The 22,536-nt window shown below is 36.2% G+C and overlaps 1 protein-coding gene across 1 annotated transcript in view; it reads right to left on the bottom strand.

Annotated features, from left to right (window-relative positions):
• The window catches only part of COLEC10 (collectin subfamily member 10), a 64,225-nt gene extending 42,061 nt beyond the window's left edge, over window positions 1-22,164 (bottom strand). Inside the window, exon 1 of the mRNA XM_049773495.1 lies at window positions 21,924-22,164. Coding sequence (XP_049629452.1) covers window positions 21,924-22,077 — 154 coding nt within the window. The 5' untranslated portion in view covers window positions 22,078-22,164. The remainder of the gene's footprint in view (window positions 1-21,923) is intronic.
• Window positions 22,165-22,536: the final 372 nt, after the last annotated feature.

The raw sequence follows: 22,536 nt of genomic DNA, 5'->3' as shown, positions 1-22,536 counted from the left end.
TTGCATTTAACATTTGCATACTCCGAAGTGAACTGCTTGGGGTATACAAACGTTTAATATTATTTTTTCTTACTCATGCAATTTTTATAGCGATTATATGGTGTGCGAATAATCGCGAATACTGTGTTATTTGCAGGCCAGCCGTGGGCCACAAAATGTCATGTGGAGGGCCGCAAACGGCCTGCGGGCTGTGAGTTTGAGACCCCTGCTATAAACTGATGTGAATAATGTCCTGAAGAGGAGAGATTATTAACAGGCTATTCACAGAAGACAGGAGTCTGGTATCTTGAATATGGGATGGTCCGCTAATGAAGCTCATTGGTTCTACACTTAAGTATCCAGAGTTAACTAGGACCTCATTTGAACTGTATTAACTTAGGTGTGATATATAATCTTTTAGAATTTTTTTTATCTGAAATTGGAAGTAGATATAGAACTCGCCTGTTCTAGAGTCTCCCAAACTGAGGTCTGTTTTCTTTCTCTGAGGCACCCAATACAGTATTTTAATAGTTTGTGATGGAAATTGCAGGTAGAGGATAAAACTTTTTATAAAGAGATATTTTCACTTCTTTTATCCTGTCAAATGTGGTGCCAGCTAAATTTTGTCGTTACCTTTTCATTGCCTGCACATAGGTCTCTTCAACTGTTTAAAAGGGCCTGTACACCAGTAAGGGCAACCATATGAGTTGAAGGGGCCAATAGGAGATAATAATCCTTAATTAAAAGTAGGTCGCTGAGAATCACAGATCTCCAGTTATAAAGTGGATATAACTAAGGAGATTGTAAATCTATGGTGTCATATTATCACAGTTCTTTTTCCTCATTTGAGACACTTAAGAGCAATTTTATTCATATTCTTTTAAGAAAAATATTAAATAGCAAGCATTATTTCTAAATGAAAAGTGATTTGTAGGAAGCTGGGGAGATAGTTGAACAGGTTGGAGCACATACATGAGGTCCAGTGTTGGACCACAAGTACAAATTATCTCCACTACTGGGGCAATCCTGTTGTCTCTAATGCCACTGATCCAGAGCTTAGAAATATTCATCATAGTGGGCACATTGGTTCTCCAGACCCCTTAGTAATGCTCAGAAATTCTCTTAGAATAAGGAAGAAATGGACATTAAGAAAACAACCCCATTCACTAAAGTGCCTCACAAACTCAAATATCTTGGAATCAACTTGACTAAAAATGTGAAGGACCTATACAAAGAAAATTATAAAACTCTGCTCCAAGAAATAAGAGAGGACACACAGAAATGGAAGCATGTACCCTGCTCATAGATTGGCAGGATCAACATCATTAAAATGCCAATACTCCCCCAAAGCATTGTACAGATTTAATGCGATCCCTCTAAAGATACCCATGACATTCTTCAAAGAAGTAGATCAGGCACTTTTGAAATTCATTTGGAACAATAAACACCCTAGAATAGCTAAAGAAATCACTGGGAAAAAGAATATGGGAGGAATTACTTTCCCCAACTTTAAACTGTACTACAAAGCAATAGTTATCAAAACAGCATGGTATTGGAATAAAGACAGACCCTCAGATCAGTGGAATAGGCTTGAATACTCAGAGAATGTTCCCCAGACAGACAATAACCTAATTTTTGATAAAGTAGCAAGAAATCCTAAATGGATCAGGGAAAGCCTCTTCAACAAGTGGTGTTGGCACAACTGGCTGGCCACTTGCAAAAAATTGAACTTAGACCCCCAGCTAACATCATGTATAAAGGTAAAATCCAAATGGATGATAGACCTCAATATCAGACCTGAAACCATAAGATATATAGAACAACACGTAGGTAAAAACACTCCAGGACATTGAGACTAAAGGCATATTCAAAGAGGAAACTGCACTCTCCAAGCAAGTGAAAGCAGAGATTAACAGATGGGAATATATTAAAATGAGAAGCCTCTGCACCTCAAAAGAAATAGTGACCAGAATACAAGAGCCCCCCACTGAGTGGGAGAAACTATTTACCCAATACCCATCAGACAAAGGGCTAATCTCCAAAATATACAAGGCACTGACAGAAATTTATAAGAAAAAAAACCATCTAATCCCATCAAAAATGGGGAGAAGAAATGGACAGACACTTTGACAAAGAAGAAATACAAATGGCCAAAAGGCACATGAAAAAATGCTCCACATCTCTAATTATCAGGAAGATGCAAATCAAAATAACTATGAGGTACCACCTCAGACCCCAGAGATTGGTACACATCACAAAGAATGAGAACAAGCAGTGTTGGCGGGGATGTGGAGAGAAAGGAACTCTTATCCACTGCTGGTGGGAATGCTGTCTAGTTCAACCTTTATGGAAAGCAATATGGATTCCTCCAAAAACTGGAAATCGAGCTCCCATATGACCCAGCTATACCACTCCTAGGAATATACTCTAGGAACACAAAAATACAATACAAAACCCCCTTCCTTACACCTATATTCATTGCAGCACTATTTATCATAGCAAGACTCTGGAAACAGCCAAGATATCCTTCAACAGATGAATGGCTAAAGAAACTGTGTTACATATACACAGTGAAATATTATGCAGCTGTTAGGCGAAATGAAGTCATGAAATTTTCCTATACATCGATGTACATGGAATCTATTATCTGATTGAAATAATTCAGAGAGAGAGAGAGAAGACACAGAATGGTCTCACTCATCTATGGGTTTTAAGTAAAATGAAAGACATTCTTGCAATAATAACTTTCAGACACAAAAGATAAAGGAGCTGGAAGTTACAGCTCACTTCATGAAGCTCACCATTAACAGGGATGAGTTTAGTTAGAGAAATAACTACATTTTGAACTATCCTAATAATGAGAATGTACGAGGGAAATAGAAAGCCTGTCTAGAGTACAGGCGGAGGTTGGGTGGGGAGGACGAAGATTTTGGACATTGGTGATGGGAATGTTGCACTGGTGATGGGTGGTGTTCTTTACATGACTGAAACCCAAACACAATCATGTATGTAATAATGTTGTTTAAATAAAAAAATTATAAAAAAGAAAAGAATTATTCGTAAACATTGTGTTTGCCATCTTCACTATCATAAAGCAGCATCATTCTACTACACAATGGAGAACCTGAACTAAAACATTACTGTTCAAGAAATGTAAGCAACAACATGCTTCTAAAGTATATGTTTATAGGAGTCAGAGGTTCTCTCAGAAAATTTTCTGAGATTCTTTCTGTTTATTCCCTCCTCCAATTATATAATGAATGCACATGGTCTAATATTAGTTTTGTAAAACAATAAATACAATAAGAATTTTGAAATACAATAAGCAATAAATACTCTTTAGAAACATTGGTAACATTGAAAATATTTTGTTTATTCTGGGCCTAAAATATGGCTGTAGACAGAAAGAACCATGTTTACCCTAGTTTACAGAGAATCATATGCCTTTAAGCTGTCCAGGAGAAATATTTAGATGGAAGGTAGCAGCTCTTAAGCAAGATGCATTTATTTGTCAAAGAGCTCAGCTTTCCCACAGCCCATGTTGAGGTGGGAGGGAAGAAACCTTGGAATAATGGTGGAGGTGTTCTAGCAGGAGTGGAAGTGTGGAGCTTCAAGTGAACTAGATAATTTAGTGGGTTGCTTTAATCTCTGGTATCCAGCCAACATAAATAATGGGATGGCTAAGGGTGGGGGATTGCAGCAGATAAAATGAAGCTTCCAGCTCTTCCCTCTTTTAATCTCTCTTTGTATATTCCTCTGTGTTCAGTATGGACTGTAGGATCAAGTAGGGACTGCACACCAGACAGATGGCAGAATAGTTACAAGGTTCATAGTTCCTGACAGGTTAAGGGATCAGGCAGGACTTAAATACCCAGGTAGTGACAAGGTACTGAGTGCAGTAGTGTTACCTGTGCACAAACGACTGATCAGAAACGAAAGAAATCATTCTTTTTCACTCTTGTGGTTATTATTTAGAGATTTATTTTTATTTTTATTTGCCGGTCCATTTTATCTTCCACTTTTCTTTTCTTTTCTCTCTCTCTCTCTTCTTTCTTTTTTGGTAGTTTTCACCAAATTTTTTCTCCCCTTTTTCTTATCCTTTTTATCTCCAATGACGGTGGAATAGATGCTCAATCTACAACAAGCTGTTAAGTAGAGACCAGTTGCACTAGCATACTGGGGGGTAGAGGAGGGAGATATGGGATGTATACTGGGAACAGGGTCAGAGGGAGGACAGCATTGGTGGTGAGAATGTCCCTCATTCACTGTCACTATGTACCATAAATGATGCAGTGAAAGATTTGTAATGCACTTTGGTCACAATAAAAATAAAAATATGTGATTACATTCTAATAAGTCATAGATGTAGAAATCATTCTGCCATTCTTTTGGTAATATAAATTGCTAAATATGCCAGCAATGAGTAAAATTTGAAAAATTCATATTTTTATCTTGATAGAACTACTATAAGAACAACTAAACATATAAACAGTGTAGTTAAGAAAAGCTCAAAAATAATCTGACATTTAATCATCATAGAACTGATGAAAATTCAGTCATACTAAGTAATTGTTTAAATTTCATATTTTTAAAATTGATAAGTATTTTTGTAAAGAGTGAGCTTCATGTTATATTAAGTAAAAATATCTGTTACTTATAGGTAATGTGTTATTTTTAAAAAGAGATAAGAAAATATATAGAGAAAATTGTTTCTCCTAGTCCTAACTTGAATTATTCTTTTAAAATGCTTTCCTTGGATTGTTGTTGGATGCCAATACAAGGGGCTGCAGCCTGACCATTGGCTGTTGCTTTTAAATGGACATTTTGTAATAATCAAGGAATATGTATAACAGGAGAAATCACATTCCTAGACATATATGCACCCAATGAGGGACCAGCAAAATATTTAATAAAATTGTTGACAAATATGAAAAAAGATATCTATAGTAACACAATAATAGTGGGAGACCTCAACACTGTCCTGTCACCCCTTGATAGGTCAACCAAGCTGAAATTCAACAAAAATATTCTAGCTCTGAAAAGAAAAATGGAAGAAAGTGAACTAGTAGATATATAAGACTCTCCACCTCCAGAAAACTGGATACACATTCTTCTCCAATGCACATGGGTGTTTATCCAGGATAATGGATAATGTGGGCCATAGAACATATCTCCATAAAATCAAAAGGATAGAAATCATAAAGACTACCTTCTCAGATCACAATGAACTGAAATTAGACTTAAACTACAAAGGGATACAGAAGAAAAACTTTAATACCTGGAAATTAAACAACTCACTACTGAACAACCAGTGGATCAGAGATGAAATCAAAGAGAAAATCAAAATATCCCTGGAAATAAATGCCAAATGAAGATACAAATTATGAGAATTTATAGAACACAGCAAAAGTGATACTCAGGTGAAAATTTATAGCTTTGCAAGCACACATCAGGAAGGAAAAAAGGGCATACATAAGTAGCTTAATGACACAGCTTATAAAATTAGTAAATGATCAACAAAAGGAACCAAAAATAGGTAGGCAGAAGGAAATAAAAAGCTAAGAGCAGAAATCAATGAAGTGAAAACCCAAAAAACAATCTGAAAGATCAATGAAAGCAAAAGTTGGTTCTTTGAAAAGATAAACAATATTGATAAACCACTAGCAAAACTCACAAAGAAAAGGAGATAGAGAAACTTAACAAACTGGATAAGAAATGAAAGGTGGAAGATTAATATAGATACTGCAGAGATTCAAATGGTAAATCAGAGACTACTTTGATAAACTCTATGTCACAAAACATGAGAACCTGGAAGAAATGGATAAATTCTTGGACACTTATAATCTTCCATGGTTGAAACAAAATGATCTAGCATATCTAAACAGACCTCCCACTACTAAGGAAATTGAAATGGTAAACAAAAGTCTCCAAAAACAAAAGCCCAAAGTCAGATGTATTCACTAATAAATTATTTCAAATCTTTCAAGGAAATATTACCAATCCTTTTCAGGCTCTTTCATGAAATAAGAAACAGAAACATTGCCAAATAGTTTTTATGAAGCTAACATCACCTTGATACCAAAGCCAGACAGAGATGCTGCAAAAAAAAAAAAAAAAAAAAAGAGAGAAAAATACAGACTAATATCCCTGATGAACACAGATGCAAAGGTCCTCAACAAAATTCTGGAAAATAGGATCCAACACCCCATCAAGAAAGTCATACACCATGACCAAGGAGGTTTCATTCCAGGAATGCAAGGATGGTTTAACATATGTAAATAAACTAGCATAATATACCATAGCAACAAAAATAAAAATAAAAACAGCATGATAATATCAATAGATCAATAGATGCAGAGAAATCAATTGATAAGATCCAACACCCTTATTGATAAAAACTCTCATCAAGATGGAAATGGAAGGAACTTTTCTCAATATAGTCAAGGCCATCTACCACAAGCCAATGCCAAATATTATTCTCAATTGAGATGAATTCAAAGCCTTTCCTCTAAAATCTGGTACAAGACAAGGCTGCTCTCTCTCATCACTTCTATTCAACACAGTGCTGGAAGTTCTTGCCATAGCGAATAGGCAAGAAAAAGATATCAAAGGCAATCTGATAGGAAAGAAAGAACTCAAGCTTCACTGTTTTCAGATAACATGATTCTATATTTAGAAAACCCTAAAGACACTACCAAAAAACTTCTAGAAACAATAGAATCATATAGCAAAGTGGCAGACTATAAATTTAACACACAAAAATCAATGGCATTCTTATACACCAATCATGATAGAGGAGAAATGGACACTAAAAAACAATTCCAGCACATTAGTGTCACACAAACTCAAATATATTGGAGTCAACTTAACACTTTAGGTGAAATACATATACAAAGAAAACTACAAAACACTGCTTCAAGAAATAAGAGGACACAAGAAAATGGAGACACAGACCCTGTTCATAGATTGGGAGGATTAACGTCATTAAAATGGCAATACTTACCAAAGTATTTTACAGATTTAATACAATTCCTCTAAGGATATCCATGACGTTCTTCAAAGAAGGTGATCAAAAACTCCTGAAATTTATTTGGAAAAATAAACACCTATGCATAGCTAGAGCAACCCTTGGGAAAAGATATATGGGAGACATCACTTTCCCCAACTTTAAATTGTATTACAAAGCAATAGTCATTAAAAAAGCATGGTATTGGAATAAAGACAAACTCCTCAGATTAAAGGAATAGACTTGAGTGTTCAGAGTATGTTCTCCAAACATACAATTAATTAATCTTTGATAAATGGGTAAGAAATGCAAAATGGAGCAAGGAGAGCCTCTTCAACAAGTGGTTTTGGGTCAACCACTTGCAAAAATGTGAACACAGACCTCCATCTAACACCATACACAAAGGTCAAATCCAAATGGATTAAAGACCTTGATATCATATCTGAAACCATAATGTATATAGAACAACACATACATAAAACACTCCATGACATTGAGATTAAAGGCATCTTCAAAGAGGAAACATCACTCTCCAAACAAGTAGAAGTGGAGATAAACAGATGGGACTATATTAAGCTGAGAAACTTTTGTATCTCAAAGGAAATAGTGCCTAGGATAGAAAAGCCATGCACAGAACAGGAGAAACTATTCCCCAATCCTCATCAGATAAAGGTCTAATATCTAATATACACAAGGTACTGACAGGTATGTAATCAGACTTCTACAACAAAGGCCCACAATAATCCCTTAGAGATCGTATACAGGAACAGAAGTATAGAACACCATGGGAAATCACTGACTGCAATGGAAACATACCATAACACTATGTTTTAATGCCTTTATCTTACTATATTTTAAATAACCTCTCAGCTTTTCTGTTCACAGGCGCCCTTGGATACAAAGGGCGGACAAACTAAGACGGCAACTCGGGGTACCACGCGAGATACCATACCTTGCTTGCAATACGAGATGGCCCCGAGAAAACTCTTTGACATACACTTTATCTCTAGGTTACACCTTCTTTTAGGAACTGAAGCACGTGACCAGTCAGACCACCGAAGCAGTAACTGAGACGTACAGACTTAAACTACAGGCTCTACTTTTTTTTATTTTTTCTCTTTTCCCCCTTTCACTTTTCTCTTTTCTATTCTTCTCTTTGCTTTTTTCCCTTTCTCTTCTCCCTTTCTTTCTAAGCTATTTTCTCTTTTCTCTCTCTTCATACCCCTCCCATATACCTTCCCCTTTCTCCCCTCCAGAAATCCAACTATCCCTTCACCCCCCAATCCCATCCAGATCTCCCACCATATTGAAACTCTTCACCCTCAGTCCTTAATCTATTAGGCATCAAGATCGACCTCCTACCCAACGAACCAGTACCCAGCACCCAGGCGAGGGGACACCCAGTCAAACCCACACCTCGTCTCCTGCAAGAAAAGACAGCCAACTCCCCTGCGGACTCATGATGCGAGGCCCTCCATACCAACTCCCCCTAATGTGGACTGTTTCTTGAAACTGGACCTAGGTCCAAAAGTATCCCCAAAGCAAGAACTCTTCCAAGACCTCCCTGCCGCAAATTTTTACCAATCTGAAGAAGGTCAGGGGTGTGATATAAAGATGCCTGGGAACCCATGCACCACAAGAAAAACCCAAAAGACAATGGGAAAAACTGTACTTCCAACATAGGCATAAGACCTGTAATATAGCACCGCTTTACCTGCTTTACCCCAAATGTAAGATAGTCTTTTGCACCACTTTGGTCCTTTAAAAACTTCGCTAACTCATTTTATTTCTTTTCTTTTCTTTTCTTTTTTTTAAAATTAATTAAGTTATTTTTTTAAATGTCTGTCCTACATATACATTTGTGAGCTGATACATTTTTATTCCTTTTTTTTTATCATTTTTGGGTATGTGACCTGTTTCTGTTATCCCCTCTGTCCACCCCCAAATACACCGACAATATAAGGTAGCACCGTTTCTCCCTGCAAAGGCACACTAAATAAAGGGGAAATCTTACATAAAAAAAAAGAGCTCTTGTCTACTAGAGATAAGAACTCAGTTGTTTACAATACAGGGATATCTCCTACCCTGAAAATATGTCATGTGGAATCAACTTAGACTTCAGGTGATTAGATACCATTCATCCAGCCTTGAACCCTGGACCCCAGACATAGAAACGGCACAGTTCCTCACAACAGCTACAAGAAACAAATCCCAGCCGGGACAGCCTTAATACTGTGGGGCCACCAACAAGGACCAGCTCTAACATGATATCCTGACAACGAGGAAAATGTGAACAACCTGACCTTAGAACAGATTAGCCTACCTTACCAGCCAATGACAAGACAAAACCAGAAGACTTGTCACCCTTTGGTAGGTCCAAAAGCCAAGATCGTGAGTTATAGAGGACTGGCTGCTAGAACCATGACCAGACTGTATATATCTTGGGACCAATAAAAAAACCCTAGTTTAGGGTTTGAACTATGACCTGCACAATACTTATGATCCCCAGTTCCAAAGGTCTGGCAGAGACAATTGTAACGGAATGGGGCTTCGGGAAGCACAAAGAAAGACGCTATCCTAGGCGCCATCCCAGGTTCAACACAAAGACCAAGATCTCCAACCACAGAAGATGGATTAAAATGACACTGAAGGAACGGAACCTCAAGAACCACAAAGACTGACTTCATCATAAGTCCCACCTCAGGATCCGTGCAGATACAGAGACCTCTAGACACAGAGGTCTGATTGTATCACACAGGACAGGGCAGAAGTCTTCCACACACCACAAAAGCACCACCGGGAAAATAAATGATCCTGAGCAGAGTCTATAGTTGATCCCATGACAATATACTCCAAGGACGGAGAAACCCCATATTTCTTAGGCCAAGTGAATTCCTCTTTGAATGACCCCAATATTTACTGTGCCAGGGCAGGAGGGAAAAAACAAAAATAAAAAAAGTACAAAACCTCGGTTATTTTTTTATATATATATTATTTTTTATCTTCATTTATTATTATTATTATTATTTTTTTTTATTTACCTACCTATCTTTGGTAGATTTCTCTGTTTGGGTGTGATTATTGAAATTGTTGTCCCCAGTTATACTTTTTTTTTTCTCTTCTTTTCTTTCCTTTCTTTATGTGCTATGCCATGTTTCTTATTTCAAGACCATAGCGGTTTTCGTTTTGATTTGTTTTTGTTTGTTTCTTTTTTGTTTTTGTTTTTGTTTGTCTGTTTTTCTTTGTTTTGTTTTTTTTTTCGTTTGCTTGTTTTTTTGTGGTGCTAATCGATATAGCCGGAATCCTCACTGGATATTTGACACTTCTTTTGGTACGGGGGAGTGTTTCACCTTCTTTATCTCCTTGATCTCTCAAAGCGTTGATGAGAGCCCCTAGAAGGATTCCGCACATTTTCGGCATATTAGTCTCTTACCCCAGCTTATTTCTTTTCTCTTTTTCAAACAAAACCATGCATCTTGAACTAACTAGTCCTACCTCCAGTTAGAGGGGGAAATAAGGGAGACATCAAGACCAAACAGGTGCAAGACTACTAGGTAGTGGGTCAGATACAGAGGGGACCACATATTCTAGCCGCCCTGAGGGTGAGGGAAGAGGAAATGGGAGGGAGGACAAAAATGGAGGTATAGGTAAAGACAATCTGGTGATGGGAATCCCCCTTGCTTTTATGTAAATATGTACCTAAAATAATATTGTCAACAATATGTAAGCCACGATGATCAAAATAAAAATCATATTAAAAAAAAAAGAAAAGGTATCTAACCCTATCATAAAAATGGGAAGAAGAAATGAACAGACACTTTCTCAAAGAACAAATACAAGTGGCCAAAAGGCACATGAATAAATGCTTCACATCATTAATCATTAGGGAGATGAAAATCAAAACAACAATGAGGTACCATCTCACACCATAGAGACTGGCACACTTTACAAAGAACAAGAACAATCAATGTAGGGTGAATGTGGAGAGAAAAAACTCACTGCTGGTGGGAATGCCATCTATTCCAGTCTTTATAGAAAATAATATGTAGATTTCTCAAAACTCTGGAAATTGAGTTCCCTATGATCCAGCTATACCACTCCTAGAAAAACGAAAATGTGACATCAAAATGTCTTCTGCACACCTATATTCACTGCAGCGCTATTTACAATAGCCAGAATCAGAAACAACCAAGATGCCCTTTAACAGATGAATGGCTAAAGAAACTGTGGTACATATACACAGTGGAACATTTTGCAGCCTACAGGAGAGATGAAGTCATGAAATTTTTCTATACATAGATTAATATGGAAACTATTATGCTGAGTGAAATAAGTCAGAGGGAGAGAGATAGATGCAGAATAGTCACTCTTCTATGGGTTTTAAGAAAAAAAAAGCATTATTATTATAATACCCAGATGGGGTATTATATATAGAGATGAGGGCTGGAAGGACCAGCTAATGATATGAAGCTCACCACAAAGAGTGGTGAGTGCAGTTAGAGAGATAACTACACTAACAACTATTATGACCATGTTAATAAGAGAAAATAGAATGCCTGTCTTGAATACAGGGAGGGGTTGGGGAAAGAGGGATATGGGAGGCATTAGTGGGAAGGTTGCACTGGTTAAGAGGGGTGTACTTTTTTTTTTTGGTATTTGGGCCACACCTGGCATTGCTTAGGGGTTACTCCTGGCTGTCTGCTCAGAAATAGCTCCTGGCAGGCACGGGGGACCGTATGGGACACCGGGATTCAAACCAACCACCTTTGGTCCTGGATTGGCTGCTTGCAAGGCAAATGCCGCTGTGCTATCTCTCCGGGCCCCAGAGGGGTGTACTTTTTATGACTGAAACCCAACTACAAACATGTTTGTAATCATGGTGCTTAAATAAAGACATTATTTAAAAAATAAAAATAAAATAATTTTTTTTCCTAGATAGGTAAATTAGTATAGCCAGTAAAGCACGTACCTGCACCTGGTTTCATCACCAGCACCATATATAGTCCCCTGAATATTGCCAGGACACAGAATATTCAGGACAATGAATACTGCTGAACAAAGAGCTAGGGACAAGTCCTGAGCATTACTAGGAATAGGCCCAAAGTAAAAACCAATAAAGCTTAATTATTTCTTTTTGCAGTAATGCCAACTATTTAATTAAGCTGCCAGTATCTTTTTGATAAGGTCTGAGGTTCTATACTTTATCCTCGAGGGTTTTTCAAAACTTCAGATTTGCTTACCCATTTAATCTTTGAACAAATATTTATTGAGCTTCTAAGTACTAATTTTTTATTGGATGCTAAGACTCACATTACTTCAGACTAGACTTCATCCAAGCCTCAAAGTTGGCTAGTAAGAGGCTCTAAGCAAGGTCTTGTAAATGTCATGAGTGTTATCAAAGGAAAATTATCCAGATATTTTCTTAGTGTCTAACACGGTGAAATTTTAGAAATGTCAATTATATTATGAATTAAAAAATTGGCTTTTCCTTCCATTGCTCTGAAATAGGAAGATAAAATAAAAACATTTTTAACACTTTTATTGTTAAAAATAATGCAAAGTATGTAAGGAAAAGAACATAGTTAATTACAACAACACTATCATTGTCAGGAATTTAGGCTGCTAATATTTGTAAGGTGCTTAATATTTCTCCACAGCAGGTTGTTAATGTCAATAACTAAGAGGTCACTTCAGCAGGTTCCTAGATAACTAGCAAGGAACTGTGAGGATTTCAAGAATGCTAACAATCTTTTCTGCTTGCATTACAATGCACCAAATCTTTGTTTTTAGTCTTACTTGGTTTAAAAGAAATTCTTGGGATAGCCCTTTTGTCAATTATAGGAAAAATAAAAAAGAAACAAAAATACAACATTGTGACTAATAAAAAATATAGCATCAAGTTGTAGGGAAAGTTTTCTTCTGCTCATGTATGCCATTCATTATTAAAATGCATTGTTGGCCCTGGACAGATAATATAGGCAATTGCATTGTATGAGTTCCACCTTGTTCCACATATATCTGGCATTATAGATGGTTTCCAGAGCAATACCAGGAGTAATCCCTCAGCATGGAGCCAGGAGTAAACCCTGAGCAGTCAAGTGAGATTCCCATACGAACAAATGAAAAATATTTTAAGAAATGTTCTCTTATCCAACTCAGCGGAAACAGATGCAAAGAGTTCTATGCTCCCAGAATTAGGTGGCATAATTTTGTGATATAATGCATTAATTAAAAACATGTGTCATCACAAGACTTGGCTCTGGCTCAGATTCTAGAAACTCAATTAAAAAATTTAAGCTATTTAATACCTCAATAGACTAGCATCTTATCATATTGTAGTTTTCATAGGTCAGAAATCCAGGGAACTCAGTTGAATCTCTGCTCAGAGTCTTACATACAGTGCCCAACCCAAGGAGTCGGGAAAACTTTTTTCCCTCTAAGGATTCTAAGGAAGAAATGCTTGCTTATTTATATTATTGGCTGGATTCAGTTCTTTAGTATTTTAGGATTCAGAATAACTATTGGATAACTATTGGATAACTATCACTTTGAGTCAGCTCTAGCTTATATAGCCAATTACTTTCCTTGACTTGAGTTTCCCAGCTCCATCTTCAAAGCCAACAATGTCAGCTTGAGTGCCTTTTACGTTTCCAGCCATCCTAAATCTTCTTTTATTGTGATATATTTATGATTCACCTTCCCACCTTTCTTTTCTTTTTATTGTAGTTTAAAATATTGTTAATAATAGTTTCATGAATACATATTTTCAAAACCATATTAATCACAGTGCCTGAATCACTAATATCCTGTCCACTCTTTGCTCTTGTAAATCAATTCTGTGAATCAATCATCCAGTTCTGTTGCCTTTGACTCTTTAATGTATGGGAATATCCCACATATGAGAGAGTTCTTTCTGTATGTGTCCCTCTCCTTCTGACAGATTTCATCATAATGTCATCTAGTTCTATCTATAAAGCAGCAAACTGCATGATTTCATCCTTTCTTACTGCTACTTAGTATTTGTGTAAGTGGGTCACAACTTCTTGATTCATTCATTCATCCATAGTTGAACATTTGGGTTATTTCCAAATCTTGGCTCTTGAAATAATTGTTGCAATGAACATACCCATGTGTGTATTTATCCTTTTGAAACAAGGTATTGGTGCTTCATAAATTGATGCCAAGAACTCACTTAAATTCTAGAAGTCTCAGTTCCTTTGTTAGTAAATCAAAACAACTAACTCACTCCTTCAGTTTTTCCAAGAGAAAAATATGTTATAATGATAAAAAGAGGCAATTAGTGATGAAATTCAGTGAATACTTCAGATATATTGTGTTATAATATCATTCAATGAGTCATATAGAATTTTGAGTTAGGTAATAAAGATAAGGAAGTGACATCTTTTGGGGGGGAAGTATGGTTTGAAATGATAGACCACAACCTAGCTATACTCAAGACTTATTATTAACCATCTGTTTAGAGATCACTGCTGGTGGTTTTGCAGGACAGTATGCAGTGCCTAGGATAAAGAACCAGCTGGGCTGTAAAGGTAGTGCCATAATTCTTTTACTACTTCTGCCTGTGTGATGCACTTTTATCCTAGATAGTGAATATGTAGGCTTTCAGCTTCCTTATTTGAACTCTCTTGCTTTCAGAGGTTATTTTTCTAGTATTAAAACATGTTAATTCATTGAGTTAACACATTACTCTATAGATACAATATACAACATTTCATCTAAAATCCCTTTTGGTATGAAATAAGGCAGAAACAAATTTAAATGACAAAGTATTGTTCTCAAGGTGACAATTGTGTTATTATTACCACACCAATATTCAGTCCATGGATATCCAAATTGTGTGAAAATGACAGTCTCCCTTGATCAGCATTAAATAAATCATTAAAAGCAAAAGTCAGTAACATAGATCATATAAAATGTTCGATTGCTGAGGCAATAGTCATGTAATACTAAGTGGTAAATCTCAGTTATTTTGTTTGTTTACCTTTGGAATGCACACAGTAATGCTCAGGTCTCCCTCCTGGCTCTGTGCTCAGCAATCATTCTTTTTGGTTTCAGGGAACCATCTGAGATGCTGAAGATTAAACCTACATTGTCTGTGTACAAGGCCAATGCCCTACCTGCTGTACTGTTTCTCCAGTAATTTTCAGACACAAAAGAGTAAAGAGCTGGAAGTGACAGCTCACCTAAGGGACCGGAAAGATAGCATGGAGGTAAGGCATTTGCCTTTGATGCAGAAGGTCTTTGGTTCGAATCCCGGCATCTCATATGGTCCCCCGAGCCTGCCAGGAGTGATTTCTGAGTCTGGAGCCAGGAGTAACCCCTGAGCGCTGCCGGGTGTGACCAAAAACCAAAAACCAAATACATATACATATACATATATATATGTACATATATGTACATGTATATATATATATATATATGTACAGCTCACCTCAGGAAGCTCACCACAAAGAGTGATGAGTTTAGTTAGAGAAATAACTACATTTTTAACTGTCCTAATAATGAGAATGTATGAGGGAAATGGAAAGCCTGTCTAGAGTACAGGAGGGGGTCGGGTGGGGAGGAGGAGATTTGAGACATTGGTGATGGGAACGTTACACTGGTGATGGGTGGTGTTCTTTACATTACTGAAACCCAAAAACAATCATGTATGTAATCAAGGTGTTTAAATAAAATATATATATAAAAAATTTTAAACTGTAAACTGTTTCCAGAGCTTCAGATCTGAACTTACATTCAAATGCCTATATATATGGTTCCCAAGGCAACTGATACAGGATGCCAAATTAAATAAGAGAGTTGAGGAGGAAAATGGAATGGTATGAAACAGATCCTTTTTGGAATTCAAATTTTTTATTTAAAAATATTTTTTATAATTTTAAATTTATTTAAATTTTTTATTTTATTCATACCTTTTGACTCATTTTTCCCTCACTTTTACTTGAATTTTGTTCTCCCTTCTATGACCAATCTGGAAATGTTTTCTAGGCAAAAGGACAAAGCGAGGGAAATGTTATAAAACACTTACACATTGAAGTATAAAAGCTAAAAAGTCAAGTCACTTAACATTTTATCTGTCGTTATGCATAAATATATATTAAAATTCATGATGAAAAATTCAGTGAGTTAACGCAATTAATATAAAGGTTTGGGGAAAATACCTACTTGTTTAAACCCTCTGATAAAGTCACCAGAGAGAAATCAGCCACTTAATTTATATCAAGGTGACTGAGTAAAAGCAATTCTATGCTATGTTTATACATTGACCTCACAGAACTTCTTCTCTAATGTTAATTTCTGAGACTGAAGGAAAGATCATTTCATGCTTAATGAGAATGATAAAACGTGAGAACAATGATATAACATGGACAAATGGAATTAGATTTGCTTAGGAATTTGGAATAGAAATTTTTTCTACTCCTGCCACCATTAAAAGCTGTGATTTCAAGTTGGGGTGAGGCAGGGCTGCATAAGGAATTTCACACACACACACACACACACACACACACACACACACACACACACACACACACACACGGACAGCGGGCAGGAGCAGCGGAAATGACCTCTGTGCTAGGCGCAAAGTATTCAAGATTATTTGCTTACCGAATATTCGCAATAAAAAAATCGCATTAGTAAGAAAAAATCGCATTAAACATTCGCATACCCCGAGCAGAAGTTCTCGGGGTATGCGATTGTTTAATGAAATTTTTTTCTTACTAATGCAATTTTTATTGAGATTATTTGGTAAGCGAATAATCACGAATACTGCGATATTTGAAGGCTGGCCGCGGGCCACAAAATGTTGTATGGAGGGCCACAAACGGCCCGCGGGCTGCGAGTTTGAGACCCCTGACCTACAAGGTAACTAATGTACCTGATGCACTATAACTCTGTCATCTCAGTTTCTTCATTAGTCAAGTGAGAATTAGAATCTTTTCTTTCTCAGAGTTGACAAGAGAGCTAACTTTAAAGAGGCTGTAAAGCACTCAGATAAGCAATTGGCAAGAGCTCAGTGTGTGTTAGCATGCCTTCTCTGGCTACCATGAGTAGGGTTCTGTTGGAGTTTTGCAGAAGGAAGAAGAGTTTGCCTGGTTCCAAGACTTCATCACAGGCCACTCAGGCACAGATATCGTGATTATTATAGCAGGAACTTGGACGTTCAGAAGCAGAGGAAAGCCTTCCACACCAAGGGAATTAGCATCAGGGTTGTAGACAAATTAGACTAGACCAGGTGATGGTGTTTCTGGCCATCAGTAGAAATAATTTGATCAATGGAGAAGTGGTGCTCTGGCTATATTCCCAGGAACACTCTTTGTGGACAACAGCACATACTGGGGAGTATTTTCAAGGTACTGCATTAATAATTGGTCAAGGCCACATGCTAAAACATTTGAGAATTGAGGTTATTATTTAATCCTGTATATTTATCTTGAACCTTTGCAATACATCCTGAGTTCTTGAAATCCATGAGAGAGTGGAGGTAAAGACTCATGGTGCAGTTGGCATTCAAACTGAAACTTGTACAAGAGAAATGAACTCTTGTCTGGGAGAAGAATTGGAGTGAGTTTGAACCAGACAAAGAAAAGAACAGAAATATCAAGAGCAAAGATCCAGTATCAGGAACAAGGCATAAAGCAAGTATGTCTGAAGCAAAGAAGTAGAAAAACAGTATAAAATGATTTGGGAGAAATAATGAGAAGCCAGAAGTATTGAAAAGGACACTTTAAGTCATCTACAAAAGTATCATTGAAGAAAAAAGCTCTAAATTAAAACCTGAGTAGAAAGCTAAAATAATAGGAAGCACTATTATTAATTTTAAATATACTAATGTGATAGGGTCACATCAAAAAGAGACATGTTACTTCTTTCACCATATTTTAGTATTCAATAGGATGTTGGCTCTGAAGGTATATTCTTAGGTATTAAGCATTTCTAATAGAGAAAGCATATTCCACTACTATGCTTAGAGTAGAACTATTCACAAAGCCCAAATAAGAGATCAACTTAGATGGTTATTAATGGATGATTGAACAAAAATCTTAAAATAAATCCTCAATGACATACTACTCTGCCATTAAAAATAGATAGAATTGTGTTGGAACAAAATGGATAAAACCTGAGGTGATTGTGCTAGTAAATGAAAAAGTAGGCAGTGAAAAACAATCATCTAATGCTTTTAGTCATTGTTGGAGAGTGAATAACTAAGGCAAATGAACTGGTAAAAACCAATAAAATTAACTCCTAGTTTTGTGAACAATTAAGTGGTGACCAGAGGTAAATTAAAGAATTATTGGTAGAAAAAAGGAAAGAGGTCTTTCTGGATATGGGATAGTGGTGATGAGTTGATAATAATAATACACATTTAAGATATTAAACCAAGCCCCTGAAATTCCATAATATTGTAATCTAATGAAAAGTCAGTAAAATATAGTAGCTTAAAGGAATTAAGAAATTTATAGAGGATCAATGAATTATATTTTCAGGCTAGTTTCTAAAAGAGACTATGGTATACCATGAAATGATATGGCCTGTACCAGAGTACCAAAGTAAAGTTCAAGTTGCATACCTACACCTGTTTGAAAGAATTTGGGTACTTGGCCTCGTTAAAATAGTTCTTTTATCTTTAAGTTTGAAGTAATTGAAGTCGCATAGCTAAACAAGATTATGCATTTGAAAGTGTCCTAGAAATTTTATGACATCACTCAAATATTTATTGTTTTTAACATTTCTTTAAACATTTCTTGTTAAGATTCTTTTATCATTCGTGTTTTCTAGGAAAACCACTAGAGGTCAGAATTACACACGAATTGTTTAAAGAAATCACCCAGCTAGGAAAAAGCAAGAGAGCATTTTTCCTACCAAGCGTACAATAATACCTTTAAGGGGTAGAAAGAAAATAAAGATGGCTTTGAGTAAAGAAGTGTTGACAGCTAGAATGATGCTTATTCTCAAAACTGTTTCTCAACAGAGGGAGAGGAAGGAAAGTAAAATTGAATGAGTTAAGTGTTTATTATTTCCATACAACTGGAAGTTTATATTGATTATCTTATATTATCTTAAAACAAATCTATGATAAAAGTTTATTTTGTAAATAAAAACATTGAAGCATAAATAGATTAAATTATATAGAGAAGTTCAGACATCAAATCCAATGTTTTCTTATCCATTAAATTGGGCTGGTGAATTAATAGTTTTTTTTTTAATCTGAAACTCTAAATCTACAAAGTTTCAGTCTCCCAAGTAATTTTGGAGAAAATCTTTCATTCTTAAATTCTCTTATTGCTTACTTCTCAAGATTTAGAAGTTTCCAAGTGCAATGCTGATACATATAGTATTTGTATAAAAAAATGAATTCTTGATCTTAGGCAAAATAGGAGCATGAATAATAACTCAGATCTTTAAATATTTAATAAGCCCTTAAATTTGTTTTTTCTTATTTCATTTTATAAAACTAAAATTCGTAAATATGCCTTTTCTAGAGGTAGAGATAGATAATCACCATGTACATGAAGGAATGTGGTATGGTAGATGTTAGTTTATATTTTAAAAGAAGAACAAAGAAATGTCCTATTTTTTAATGCAGTCTCAACATCTAGCTTAGTGCCTAGAACAGAGGAAAGGCAATGTTGAAAATAGTCTTTTTGTTCCATGAGCAAATACAGGCAATCTGCAAATAAAAAAAAAGATAGAGAGAGAACTGGGTCCTGATCCTAAGAGTTTACATTCTAATTCTCAACTTAAAAACATAGATACAAGTATTAGGGCAAGTTCATTCTTAGTTTGAAATCTCAAATATCACATAATACTTGGAATTCAGTAGATATATTGTACATTCCATAATAGTAGAAACTCTTTCATAGAAAGGAAAGTTACAATCCTTTTTTGGTGCAAAGGGAATCCAGCCTATGGAGAAAAAAGAGGAAATCACACCAGGTTCATCACATACTTAGATTAGAATCCAGGGTCTTCTCTCATCTCATCCCAACTTCCTCATCCTGCCATACTCCTGGCTTACATAATCACAAAAGGGTTAAGTTGATTGATGGGGCTAGAAAAGGAAAAGCACTTGTCTTCCAGGAAGCCACAATCGCTGCAAGTCTTATGGATCTAATTCAATTTTTAGCATCTCTTATGGATGCCAAAACACTACCAGGAGATTCCTTGAACACAGAACCTAGAATAAGTCCTGAGCACAGCTGGGTATGCCACCCACCTCAAACACAAAGTTAAATTAGTTGTTTTGTTTGAAATCTTCACAAGGTTATTAGAGGAAACGTATTAAGTGTGTAGTAGGTAAAGAAATTAGAAATACCAATGGTGGACACCCTTCTGCTATCCGACAACTATTAATTACTTTTTCTATTTCTGAATTATTATTTTTCTTTGCCACAACACACACACACACACCTCAATGTATCTTGCATACCTAAAATACGCTCATCTGTTAGCAGGTAATGATGGCCTTTGAATTAGGATGCATGATCTTTGTATATTATCTTAGCAAAACGACCCATTTTTTAGTTTTAAAATTTGTCTGCAAAAAATTTGTTTAACAGTTCTCATATTAGTTCTCACAGTTGCAGGGACAGGAAACCCTGAATTTTCAGCATTCTCCATGATACTCCAGAAACAATACAGTTTCTGCAAAGTCCAGTAATGGTTTTAAGTAAATACTTTATTTTTAATCGAGGCTTTCTTTTCTGAACATTTGCCCTCACATTATTCATTTATTCACCCAAGAAATTATTTGGAAGCCCTGAGGTCTCATTCTTCTTCTCTGCATTTATTTTATGGTATCAAAGGTTAAAACTTGGATTGCAATCTTAGGAGAAATTAATTCACTGATTAAGAAACATGCACTTTAAGCAATACACATTTAAATAACTGACAAGCATAGGGCATTACATTTCTGGTTTTCCTTTTGAAAGACCCCTTTTTCTACTTTAAATTTTAAACAGCTGCAATTCTTCTACCCTATGCCCTGGAGAAACACAGCATGAATTACTAATGAGAGAGTACTGATTTGTACTGCAGTGACCACTTTCAGAACATAAGGGTCAGAGCTGAAGCCAGGAAAACAGCAACATTTTTTATCAACCAGTTGCTTGAAGCATATTTGTAGTTTGGCTCCACTTGAAAAAGTCTGTAAAATTCTATCATCCTTCAGCTGAAGGCACTTAGCCTCAAAGAATCCACTAAATAGAGAAATGTTCATTTCTATATAAACTCCCAAACTCTGGTAATCATTTTCTTCTTTGGAACCCAGGAACCCACAAAGTTGTACAATATACAAAAGATTTAAGTGTAATTTACAATACTTTTGCCTACTAGCTCTATTAGAATCAGCATGAGAAAAGCATCAGAAAAACAACTTGTTCAAGTTTAGAGATATGTTTAAGGAAAGGATTCCTTAAGACTGTCATTTTGCATGTTTATTTACCAGGAGTAAATAAAAGAACACTTTTATCTCTTCCCTGGAGAATTTCAACACATCACTTGGCTGGGGGTTCACTCCCTCCCAACCTTCTTTTACATGTTATCAAGGGGAATTCTAAAATAAGTAGATGTAGTGGTTTGTCACAATAGGCGGAGGGCTCTAGAGCAGAGAGAATCAGAGAGAGTAAGCTTGTTAAAAGCGGTTGGCCTATCCTTGCATTTGGGGGACCCAGTTTTGATATGTGGCTTCCCATGTGGCCCCCAGAGCACTGACAAGAATAATTTCTGAGTGCCGAGCCCTGAGCTTTTGTTAGCTATGACCCTAAACCTTAAGTAAATACATAAATAAATAAGATTGAGAGAGAATTAACATAAAGAGGACAGCAAAACAGAGAGACACAAAGAATTAGCCTGGGTTTGGGGCCTGCAGCAAGAGAGATTACTTGTTATATATGCAAACCATGTTATTTTTTCTCACCTTTGGGTCCTGGTGAAATTGTGTGTGTGGCACAGACTTCCATTGCAGTACGACTATCCATGTCCAGACCCAGAATCTCAATTTGCAAAAGAAAGAGCATTGAAAGGATAAACTGATTTCTTCTAAGGGGGCCTCTAAATCTCAAGCCGCCCATTGTTGTGGTTCTTTAAGAAAGTATAAAAGCCACCTAGATTTGCCAAACAAACAGGCTTCTATTAAATAAAACCATCTGTGTTGAGGAAGAAATGAAGTATCCAAAGCACACATCCAAAAAGAACTGCAAACGAGACAAGAAGGAATTATATCTTGGGTTGTTTATTTTCTCAGGAATCTCAGTGGCCCATACATTGTCCAGACTGTTTATTTTCAAGTGACAAGAGTTTACTGAAAATTATCTCTGAGCTAAACATTCAAATGTTTAGGCCAGTAGAAACAGCCCTAACAGGCACTCCTACTCCATCCCTGAGCACACAATTGAATACCCTAAATTGCATTTAAATGTTTGGCTCCAGAAAGATTGGGCCAGCGTTCCTTGAATTACCAATGAGTTCTATAAGCATAGTGAAAGCCTTTTGAGTTTTGAATAGGGAAATATTTATTACCTCTCAGGGTA

This window comes from Suncus etruscus, chromosome 5 (assembly GCF_024139225.1).
Source record: "Suncus etruscus isolate mSunEtr1 chromosome 5, mSunEtr1.pri.cur, whole genome shotgun sequence".
In the NCBI taxonomy this organism is placed as follows: domain Eukaryota; kingdom Metazoa; phylum Chordata; class Mammalia; order Eulipotyphla; family Soricidae; genus Suncus; species Suncus etruscus.
This window is presented reverse-complemented; position numbering and strand designations above follow the sequence as displayed.